Source organism: Stegastes partitus, unplaced genomic scaffold (genome assembly GCF_000690725.1).
Source record: "Stegastes partitus isolate 25-593 unplaced genomic scaffold, Stegastes_partitus-1.0.2 Scaffold937, whole genome shotgun sequence".
In the NCBI taxonomy this organism is placed as follows: domain Eukaryota; kingdom Metazoa; phylum Chordata; class Actinopteri; family Pomacentridae; genus Stegastes; species Stegastes partitus.
In genome coordinates, this window is record NW_007578668.1 from 66,929 (window position 1) to 79,231 (window position 12,303).

At 41.8% G+C, this 12,303-nt stretch overlaps 1 protein-coding gene across 1 annotated transcript in view; it reads right to left on the reverse strand.

Moving 5' to 3' along the window:
- Positions 1-7,553: 7,553 nt before the first annotated feature.
- The window catches only part of LOC103366380 (VPS10 domain-containing receptor SorCS1-like), a 232,119-nt gene continuing 227,369 nt past the window's right edge, over positions 7,554-12,303 (reverse strand). Inside the window, exons 24-25 of the mRNA XM_008294084.1 lie at positions 11,974-12,131; positions 7,554-9,338 (exon numbers count right to left, since the gene is read on the reverse strand). Coding sequence (XP_008292306.1) covers positions 9,277-9,338; positions 11,974-12,131 — 220 coding nt within the window. The 3' untranslated portion in view covers positions 7,554-9,276. The remainder of the gene's footprint in view (positions 9,339-11,973; positions 12,132-12,303) is intronic.

Below are 12,303 nucleotides of genomic sequence, written 5' to 3' on the forward strand. Positions count from 1 at the left end.
ATCCTTATAGTGTGTTCTGCTGTATTTATATAAAAGATCTAATTTTGACAGTGGTGTGCCTTCAGGACCAGCTTCTCTGTTGGCCTAAACTCCACCTGAATCACTGACTTGTGTTGTAAAATGTTCCCATTAATCTTTTAACTTTATTCCCAACAGTGTGTTGTCTTCATCTCATCGTGTCTCTGGGCTGTGCTGCTTCCAGCAGTGTGTGTTTATATTACAGCTTCTTTTTAACCAATCATGTTTCAGCCATCATGTGTTGCCGGGGTCACAGAAATCTGCCCCGAGGCCTTCACAATCAAAAGTAGCTTAAAATGCATCACAGTGAAACTATTGTTTTAGCCAATCAGAGTGAGAGTTGGTGGTTCCTACGACGACGATCCACAGATTTCAAAGTGGAAGTAAATGGATGTCTACCATGCTAGCCTACAGCTAAAACTCAGCTGGCTGTGTTATGTACGATGAAAATACATGTTTAGATGTCAGATATTTTAGATTAATAATAAGAAAATATAATAATATAGTGTATCTTTATCTTTAATATCAATGTCTTCTGCAATTGAATGCTGTTCTTTCCTCTTTGGTTCAATGTTTTTATGATTTGTTGAGAATTTTTGTATTAAATTGTGTTTCATTCTTTCCCTCCATTAGTTGTCAGTTGCATTTAAAATACATTTTTATATCTGGAATAGCTGTTGTCTGCCTTATTGGGATTCTCCTACGTATTAAACTTATTAAATAAGCTGAGGGGCCAGAACGTTATTCAGGATTTCGCTGATATTTTTCTGTTATCTGAAAGTCAAATTAGTCATATTAACACTTGGGAAAAATTCATTTGTTTAACTGTACCTTTACAGATTTTCCCTGTTTTGATAAATTACCGTTTAATCTGATCAAATCTCCATTAATACTCATTGATAGTAATTTGCATGTTGACTTTAGTTTTTTTAAATCGACCAGAACTTAACATAATTATCCTCATTAAAAAATATGTATAATTACAGGGAGTGATTTATTCTTTTATGATGTGACGATAAACTGACAGCTTCATGTATGTTTAAATCAGTTATAATCTCAGTTTTTGGTGCAGTTTCTCTCCGGCCTGCAGGGGGAGCTCCTCTCTGGGCAACTCCTCCACATCTAGTGTCCTCCTCCTTCTATTGACTTCCACAGAAAGCCTCCAGTGAGCCTCCTTCACCGTGAGTCTCTATCGGAGGCTCCGTCCGTCCCGCCGGGGCTCCACCTTGGGATGTCAGCAGAGTCGGCCCGGTTCTGGAATTGATCTCTGGGTAATCTCCTCGGTCCCCTGGGCGCCGCCGGCATCTTCTGGCGAGGAAGCTGCCTCCACACACCTCCTCCTCTTCCTCCTCCTCTTCCTCCTCCAGCCCTGGACTGTGTTCAGCTGCATCAGTGGCGACACCATCCTGTGGTCTGGATCTCCATAAACCGTAATCAGTGTTTTTCTAATCAGAGATGCAGATTTCTAATATGAAATAATATTGAAAAAACTAACTGTGACGAACCATAAAATTTTGATTAAAATAAAAAAGAAACTAGAATTCTATTTCCTTTTTCATTTAGTCAGCAAAACAGTTAAATTCAAGTTTAAATCTTGAAAGCAACTTCGACTGTTTGACAGCCTTACACTGTAATTTAAAAAAAAATAAAAAAATTTATGTAATTTTACAGATTTTTCATTTTAGAGGTTTTTCCATGTGTTCCAAATAAACAAAAATACAAATAAAATGACAACAAACAGCTTGTGAATCTACACGTCTAATATAAAGCAGCATAAAAACAAACTGGGACTGTGAATAACCACAAAATGTAGTTAAAAAATAAAAATGCCACTATTTTGATTGTTTAAATATGTTTGCAATGTGTAGGAGCAAACATTTCCTTTTTATTGAGTTGATGTAATGGTGAAATTCAAGGTGAATATTGTAATAAATCATTGATTTAAGCTTATATATTTTATTTTATTACCTGCTGCCTGACTTTTGTGTTTTATTTTAATGATTTATCCAAATATGTACTCGTGTATTATATAATATTCATTCATATATAATAGATTTTAGGCAGTTTAATTGTGTTTAACGCGTGTAAATAACCTTTTCTTGTACATTTAAAAGCCTTTTTTGAACTCATGAACTCATACGATTAAGACTAGAAACTGAATGCTAATTATGGATATTACAGAATTTTTAAAAAAGCCTATTTTTCTTTTCTTTTTTTTTTCTTTTTTGGCGACCTAGGCGCTGAAATATGTATCTATTTGTTGTTTAGTTTTTGTTTTTTTCTAGTATATCAACTGCTACCTGGTTTGTCTGTTTTATTTACGTAAATTCAGACATTTTGGCCGTAAATCGATGCAGAAAAGACACAAACTGGTGCCTCAAACTTCACCAGAACGCAGGATTTTAAGTGCCTGTCGGCCCAAACCTCCTGAGCTGACACACGTTCTGTGGATGTGCAGCACAGTGGCAGCATCAAACCATCCGTCTGTGTTAGTTTTGCCATTTGCTGTGGCCACCATCATTATCGCCGCCGCTGCCGCTAAAGCTATTTTAGGAAGCGCATAAATAAGAGTGGAAGAGGCGGCCGTAATTAGTCCCATCCTTTATGCACTATCAGTCACTTCAGCATCATTATATCCCGCTCTGGAATTTGTTAAGGTTATATCCATGCAGAAATTAACATCTTCATCTCTAATGACTCCGTCTCGGCTTCTCAAAGTGTCCTCTCTGCTTGACAAAACTCTCCTCGGCAGCCGAGGGAGGAGCGGCTCACTACGGTTTTATATTCCAGCCAAATTACTGCTGCGCTGAGCTCATTAAAAGTGCTGCAGGAGCATCCAAACTTCCTGAGATGTTGTTTCCTGGCTTTCGCTACCGTCGCCATAAAGTAACTGTACTCCAGTGACAATACGACCTATTAGCACCTATTACCTCCCAGTAATTGGTCAAAGCAGAGCTACTGTTTGCTCTTTTGTTATCTTCTGTGTAAAGGAATCTGTCAATGCACATCATGTCTGATCCGCTCTGTTTATCACAACTGTTTTTATGTAAACTAAAATTACATCCATCCATCATCTATACGCTGCTTAATCCTCACTATGGGGGGCTGGAGTCTATCCCAGCTAACTCAGGGTGAAGACACCTAGACAGGTAACCAGTCTATCACAGGGCGAACTAAACGTACATGCATTAGCAATATGTAAACCAAATCTAAACTAAATCTTCTATTAATTCTCTCTGAACTTGGTGTAATTTCACGTAAAGCCGTCTCGATGATCCGACACTAAACCTTCTTTTATGTCGGATTGTCAAGACGGGGCTCTTGATGCTGGAAGGATCATTGTTGTTAATTATTGTTTATAGTTGTTATAATAACTAGTGTGTTGTTAGAACACTACACATCGCTGGATTTCAGCCTAATTGACTGGTGTGATTGTGCACGTTCCTATCGGTTGACATCAAAGTTAAATACATCTAGACAGCAGCTGAAGTGACCCAAATTTGATTTTTTTTGCCCCTATGTGACCTGGATCTGACAGTCTGAACAACACAGATCCCCGGGTTGGACACTTCCACCCCGGGGCAGCGCTCTGACGGGGTGGAAGTGTCCAGAACGCACAGGCAGTACTTGGCTGCTGATGCTAGTTTAGTTAGCGCTCACACTTCTGTTTCCTCCATCGGTGGCGGCGGGGGAGTGGCAGATACGCTCCACCGTTACCATCCATGTTTTGCAGGTTTTTGTAATCGTTTTGCCTTAAACTGCAGATGTTTCAAGGTCATTTTGCATCATATCTGGCTGTTTTACTTCTGTTTGTAGTTGCTTTAGAGCTATTTGTGGTCATTTTGCATCAAATTTGAGTTGTTTTATGGTTGTTTTGCGTCACATTTTTATTGTTTTACCAATTTTAGTTGTTGTTTTGTATCACATTTAGATTTTTTTGCATCAGATTTTAGACGTTTTATGGCCATTTTGTATCATAATTGGTTGTTTAATGTCTGTTTCTGGTCCTTTAGCATCATATTTTAGTCATTCTGTGGTTGTTTTGTGTCGCATTTTGGCCACTTTCTAACTTTTTACTTGTTTGTTTTGCATCACATTCTGGCTTTTTGCTTTTTTTTGTGGTCATTTTACACGACATGTTGGTTGCTCTACAACATTTTTGCCATTTTGTGATAATTTTGCATTGAATTTTGGTTGTTTTACGTATTTTCTCTTGTTGTTTTGCGTCACGTTTGTGCTGTTTTGCCACTTTTGCAGTCGTTTGGTGTAATTTCGCATCTCTTTGTAGCCATTATGTGTCTTTGTGAAGCTTTTCAGGTTGTTATGTGTCAGACTTTGTTTTTAAAACAACAGAAATGGAAATTAAAAGTATTTTCACTCACATCTGAGACTTTCGGGCTTCGCTGTACATTTGTGTGTAGAAGAAAATCCCAACACCAGCTTTGCTTTGTTTTCTTTATAGGTCGATTATTACTTTTGCAAATACATAGTATTTCTTTACAAATATAGTAAGAAAATGAGAACACAGTTAACAGACTTCTTTCCATTTAATAAATATGATTGTAAATGCATAAAACAATTACACACGGCACAGTTGAGGTCGAACAAAAACACTGTAACACCTTACCGTCTGTTCTTATACAAAAGCTGTACAGTAATAAAACTCTTTTTTTTATTATTATTATTAATATTTCTCTACAAAAATAATAATCTTGCTAATTCTGCGGTTGTGGGGTGGGATGGGGGGAGGAGATAGAGAGAGGGAGAGAGTGGAGCTCCAAGCTAGGTTACGATCTGATGCCACATCGCAGCTCGTCCTGACCCGGAGATCCGTCCCGTTATCACAGCTCGTGGTCCGGCCGCCGAGGCAGGAGGTGCTTCCATTACCGCGGACCTCCTCGTCTTATCTGGCCGGATTTACTCCCTGTTCTCTGGGGTTACGGTTCAAATTAGTGCTGTTTCTGCGGCTACAGCACCTCGAGCTAATCTTCAAAAACTATCTCAAACCGGAAAGGAAACTCTTAAATGTCCGCGAGCATCAGGAATCCAAACAAGAAGTACCACTGCCACCAGGATGTGAAACTACCCATAAACACCATCCAGAACCAGCTAATTCTGCCCAGATGGAACAATGCAAATGAAGCTGAACTGTTACCAGAACCGTGTTTGCACGCAGCTCCGAAATACAAACACTTCACCCGGAACAGATTCACGACAGCCGACTCTAAACGTCTCCACGTCGCTGTCCTCACGTCGTTATTTCGCCGTTTAGACGCAGCAAGAAAACCTCGCGGGTTCAGCCCACAGCGAGTCCAAACTCCAGAGACAACACAAAGTTAACAAAAAGGTTCACTGTGATGCAAATGTGTTGAGACACGAGGGAGCAACAACCTGGAAACCACCAATGTGCTCGTTTTGATTCGCTCGTTAAACCGAAGCGCTTTCTTTCTGTGTCTGCTTCCCTCAGCGACTGAAAGGTTCCTCCAAACAAAGAAAAGACTGGGAGAAAAAGCTGCTTTCTCTGCTGAAAACACAACATGAACACTGTTGTGCGACGCTGCATTGAAAATAAAAGTTGGAGATAAACGTGCACAAACGTCGGGTTCTTCACGCCAGCGTCCTGTTTTCTGTTTCAACAACGACCCAAAGCTCCTCTTCAGGCTGATTCTTCTGTCTGCTTTGTGTCAAACTGCTAAACAGAAATCTAATCAATACATCTCCAGCAGCAACAGTCAAGTCAGACTTCTTGTTTGGCCCTTATGAGCGCGGTAACACTCACAGCAAATAGCAACCAGGACCAGAAGGAGCCACTGGAGAACCATTGGATGTAAATGGGATGTGAACCCCGAGTATATTAGTGTTTAATATTTGGTTTAATTAGTTTATAACTTCAGATTTCACCACGAATGAGACACACAGATACATTAAAACCAGGTGAAGGGAACAGCATCAGTTATCTTGTTACTGTCAGTAGTAGTGAAACTGTGCAGCGTGAAGATCTGAGAGGCTTTGATAGGAGAAAACTGGGTCAGAACATCTCCAGAACAGCGGGTGCTGGATTAAGGGATGTCCCTGATATACAGTAGTTACCAAAACTGGTCCAAAGACAAACAGCTGTTGAACCAGAGACCGTGTCGTGGACGCCCAGAAGTCATAAATGAAAGTAGGGACAACCTACACTGACCTAGACCACATACAGCCCTTCATGGCAGCAGTGTTCCCTGATAGGATGATGCACCGCAAAAACTGCTCAAGGAACACAACCTCTAGGTCAGAGATCTCCAACTCCGGTCCTCGTGAGCTACTGTCCTGCAGGTTTTAGACGTTTCCAAATTAATGGATCTCCAACAGCTTGTTGTCAAGTTCTACACAAGTCTGTTAATGATCCATTAATGTGAGTCAGGTGTGTTGCAGTACGGAAACGTCTAAAACCTCCAGGACAGTAGCTCACGAGGACTGGAGTTGGAGATCTCTGCCTTAGGTGTTAACAATCACAATATGGAAATCCTAGTTCAATAAAGCGTCTGTAGCCCGTTCCATGGAGGCCCCACCTCCATGAGATCTAAAGGATCTCAGAAAGAGACCCTTCACAATGTTATGTGGGTTGTTTTAAAGTTGTGGCACATCGGTGTCCGTCTGAAACCGTTAAAACTAATCCAGATTATAATGTGGGCTAATTCCTTCACGGTGAACCAGGCACCCCTAGAACCCCCTAAGGTTCTGGGGCCCATACCGCCCAATCGATAGTCCAGTCCTGTCAACTACCTTCCATCTTAAAAGTTGACACAGTTTGTTTGAACCTGTTTTGGTTCCAAGAGTTCGACTGATGTTGTCAACAGGAAGTGTTCTCTTACAATCTGGAACGTTCTTCCTAAAAGCAGGGCAACTACAGACGTCCTAAAAACGTTTGGAGACAACGAAAACTCTGTTCTCTGTTTCTTCAACATTCCCAAAACATCGCCAGAACATTGCAGGCAGAACGTTCCACCTTTGTTAGCAAAAGGCGGCACAGAAACACCCAAGAACGTTCTGGTATCGGAGGCCTCGATAACACCTTGAAAAGTGTTTCTTTTTTTGAGAATGTTCTTCCTTTGTTGTCATGGAACATTGCGAGAATGTTATATGTATATGTAATGTTCTGCCATGTTCTACCATTAATGCATCGTATGACAAGAACATTACAAAATGTTCTCTATAAAAACATTCTGTCATCTGAGGCCTCGATAACATCCAGAAAACATTTTTTTTGAATGTTGGTTTGAAAACTTTCTACCTTTGTTTTCATGGAACGCTGTGAAAATGTTTTATAGAAGAACATTCTGTAGTATGTTCCTCAGCAACATCCCCAAAATGTCCCTAGAACATTGCAGGCAGATTGTTCCACTTTGTCATTATACGGGACCATATAACAACAAAGATGCACAAGAACGTCTTACAGAAAGTTCTGCCATCTGAGGACTTGATAACACCTGGAAAACATTTTTTGACTGTTGGTTTGAGAACGTTCCTCCTCCTTTGTTGCCACAGAACGTAATTTATGTTCCTCATAACATCCCCTGAATGTTGACAGTGAAACACTATATTAACTTTACAGGAACATTATTGGAAGTTATTGTTGTTAGCACATTTGAATAGCACTTTTTCTTATCAGAACTCGTATGTAACGTTGACCAATGTTGTGAGAACGTTCCCTGCTGGCTGGGCAGGTAAAGACTAACCTCGTTTCCTAATACATAAATAACTCCTAAATCTCCATTCACTGCTTTCTACCTTTTGTGAATGACCAGAACAGCTGGAACCTTCAGCAACGCGTTCAGCAGGTTCTCAACTTTCTCCAAAGCAAAACCAAGCAGTCGGCAGTTGTTCCACCTCAATGTGAGCGTAGCTACTGCTGCTACACATATGTAGAGGAGATAATCCAACATCCTCTGTGTTGCATTTCAACATCTTTGCCGAGTAACAAGGACGGAAAAAAAAAAATCAAATCCGGTAAGAAGATTTGAAAGGCATCAATCAAGCGTTTCCATGTGTCAGATTTAGAGAAGCGGAGGCCTGGACCAGGCTAACTATCCGTGCAGCCTGCTAGCATCGGCGTCGCTCTGTTTCTCCTGCTGCTACATCCAGATATAACGAGCGAGTCGGGACATTAGCCTGAATGTGTGGCCAACCTTAGCCGGCCTCGAGCTCGACGGGCCGCATTAAGCATTCAGGAAGCCGACCCTCTTCTTATGCTGTCCGATGCGGCGCTCGCTAATGCGTCGCCAAAAAAGCTCCACGAACCTCCTCCTCTCTCCGTCTGGCTCTTTCTCGCTGCTTTGGATTCAAAGCGTCTCACTGCGACCTCGGATCTGAGCCCCGATAAGCCGAACCTCCCGTTACCTTCGTTTCCGAAGACTTCGGGTCGCTTCTGGAACCGTCATCAACCTCCCCTCCTGTATCTTCTGCTAGTCCTACAAGGTGATATTCGGGGACCACTCGCAGTCTGAAGGCGCCTCGCTGCACCTTCCTATCAGTCGAGTGGTTTGTTGTTGTTTTTTTAAAGTTTTTTTTTTCTTTTTCTGAAGCACAAAACATTTTACAAACTGGTATTCATCATAAATAGTACCAGAAGCATTAGATTAACAGCAAAGTTTAAATTAACCCAGAAACCCTGTCGTGTTGTTAACAAATTAAAATCAGAAAAAAAAGAAATACTTCCGTAGAAAATGTGTATTATTTGTGCCATAAATCAGCTCTCCAACAGACAGAATGGACCAAAAAGCTTTGAAGAAGAACCCTATTCATATTTTATAACGGCTTCTCTTTTTAGTATGACATTTGTTATTAAAATACACAAATTTCTAACATAGACATTCATGATTTACAAAATAAATGTGTAGTTCACTTCAATAACATACTTCATAAAAGTATATTCATATGAATAAATAATACACGACTGCTGTTAGCTCGGCGGAACAGCAAACCAACCTCAGATATGTAAGCAAACCCAAAAACGCTTATTACCACTTTTCCCTCCTTCTTTTACTTCATGCTGCCGAAGTGACGCGTCCGCCCCGTCCCGTATAAATAAAATGGAGCTTTTAAAATGTCGAATCTGTCGGCTAAAAGAAAAGCTGAAAACCTGTACACAGTTTCTTCTGGTTTGAACGGAGCACAGTAGTATGTGTCAGCAGGGTCCAACATGCACAGGTATAAAGCTCAAAACCATTGTGTCCCGAATGGTAAAAAAATATCCATGACGCAGCTGGAGTCCAGAGCTCAGACGATGTACGTGGGGAGTTCTGTGGAGAATTTCACATGTACATGAGGTTTCATACATCCTGCAGGGAGACAAGAGGCGGAAACGCAAATGAATACAGCACGAGACGTCGAGGAAATCCAGAAAACTGAGCAGGAATAAGTTAAAAACACAAGATCTGACTGGTTTTCTTTGGTAATGGTGGAGATGGAAACAGTTTGGGAATCAACAGAACATTCATTTGGTGTCACTTTGTCTGCTTGTTTTACCGCCTAAAGAAAATATCTGAGGCCTCATTTATCAAACTGCACAGAAATAATCAGAACCAGCAGCATCTCATTTACAGATCCAAACAGACAAAATCAACCAAAGTGTAAAATAACTAGGAGTGTAGAGGGATTTTACCCCAGTAACTTACATATTAGGGGTTAAAACCTGCTAAAATCACACTAAATACCACTTTAGCTGACTTATGTAAATACTAGACTTTACAGCATTACTATTTATCGAAATTAACACGACACACTCAGAGCTTAAGTTTTGACCCGACAAAAATTCTGTGCACAAAAAGCCGACGAAAAGGAGGAACGACGAAATCAACCAAACAAAGAAACACTGAACATTTGAGGCTCGACAACCAAAACAATAAGAAACTGTCGTCCTCTGAGTAAATGTTAATCTAAAAACATGAACCAGGTTCAGCTTTAACGCTTCTTTTACCAGGTAGGTCAACTTGAAAGTCATTTATCCAAGAACCATGCAGGACTTAGTGAAGTTAGACGTCAAAGATGATACTGACTTAAATTGGAAGAGAAATCAGCTGTTAAAGTGAGACTCTGTACATTTTGTAAACAGTAAACGCTGCGTAAACGTTGCATGAATAGTTTCTCCCATCTCGGCTCCTGAAGCTTGTAACACCCTCAGAAGACTCATACATGTCTTGGTGGCCTTCCTCACTATTCTCATTCTAGTAACTTGTTCAGAGGGGTCATAGGTGTCTGGTACCCCTTTTCCACCAAACCGGTTCCAGTGCTGGTTCCGTGCTAGTGCCTGACTTAGCACCAGTTCTTTGTGTTTCCATCACCTAAGCACCGGCTCCAGGTTCTCAAAACTGGTGCTTAGTGAGCACCAACTCTTTGCTGGACCAGAGCTAAGCACCGAGTAGGTCAGGGGCTGGGGGCGGGGTTATCAGGACCACCGAGACCAATGAATGAATGGGACACACAAGCGGTCGTTTTTCGCCAGGTCCAATCACAGATGTATTGGAATGAGTCCCGGGACACACGGAGGTTTTGCACCAACTGTTGCCCTGAAATCCGGTACAACTGTGTCCCACCAGCAGCACCACGGTGGTGGAAAACAGGACTTTTATAACTTTGGTGTGCTTCGGTATTTACACTTAGAAATGTGGTTTTCTCATGAAAAACGGAGCGCAGCTACATGTGCTGTTTATTCCACTCATAGAAAAGACAGCATGAGAAAAAATCACTGGGTTCCATCCTGGACAAATCTGACATTAGAACGTCCTCGTTTATTCTTTTTAAAGTCCTCTTTGGTCGCACATCGCTCTGAGCACCGCGGCCACCAACAGCAGCTACCACAGCCTGCTATGTGGGGCGTTGGAGGAACATCTTAGCGTCTATTGATAGGACAATGTTCAGCAAGTCGTATGTTTTTCCTGTGACAAGTTGGGAAGTGTGAACAAATGAGAAACTTGGTCGTACCAGTAAAAAACTTAGTCTGGAGTCCTGTGTGGACTTCCGAGTGTTGTTCGGTAACCGGCTACGTCTGCAGTGACGTATGTTGTGGCTCTAACTTGACTCCTTGCCGATGGAAAAGCAACCGGTTCTTTGATTGGAACCAACTAAGCACCGGCCCTAGCACCAGCATGGAACTAGCACCTGGTTCTTCTTGGTGGAAAAGGGGTACTGGTGGCCTTCATCACTATTTTCAGTCTTGTAACTCCTTCAGAAGACTCGTAGGCATTGCAGTGGCCTCCCTCACTATTCCCATTTTTGTAACTCTTCCAGTAGACTCATAGGGATCTTGGCGGCCTCCCTTACTAGCCTCTTTCTTGTATCTCCTTCACAAGACTCATAGGCGTCTTGGTGGCCTCTCTCACTAGTCTCCGATTTGGGAAATTCAACACTCAAATATCATCGAATTACACATCAGAAGAATGCGAATTTGTTTTCTCAAAATGTACACACTCTCACTTTAAAGGAGATTTTAACACAAAAGGCGCTAAAGTCGCGGTTAACTCGGCTTTTCTGGAGGTTCCACCGAGTCGCAGAGACGTTCCACCTGTCAAAAGACTTGTTAGCAGAAGTAATCAAAGATCACGTCAGGACACAGACGGGCAACAAACTGGAAGAAAAACCTGAACGAATAAGACATGAAGTGATGAATGGATATGACATGGAGGGTGTTTGTGTTCTGCAACGACAATGAAGACGCTTTTTTTTTGTTGTTGCTGGTTTTTCTTGCGCTTGTCGCCCCTCTGTGCTAACCAGAGCAGTGTGTTAACCAGAGCAGTGTGTTAACCAGAGCAGTGTGTTAACCATACCACTAAGAGGCAACTGTACGGTTTAGTTGTCCCGCTGACCGGACGGCTTCACTGAGGAACAACAGAAAGCAAAGGATGAGTGACATGAAGGTGAAATGACAAGAGACGATGGAGGAATGAAATAAAAGACAATCTGCAGGCGGATATTTACCGATGGGCCGTGAGTTAAACTCTGTGTCCAGAATCTCCAAAGAATGCACCAAGTCCCGCTGTGAGCTGGGCGTGGCCTCTGAGGGATTCGCTGGACTCATCATTTCTTGTTCTTTTTCGTTCTGCATCTGCGCATAGACGTTGAGGCCTGGGATCTTCCTTGAGGAAAGATTTACAGTGAGGCAAAGGGATGGAGAGCAGAGCCTAAACTAAAGCAAACCGGGCAGGACGCAAGGTGGAGACGTACGGAGTCGGATTAAATCTGCAAGCGGGAAAAATAACGCTTGTTGAGCAGAACCCTCTGAACTCTGAGCAGCTGTTCTTTGACTCG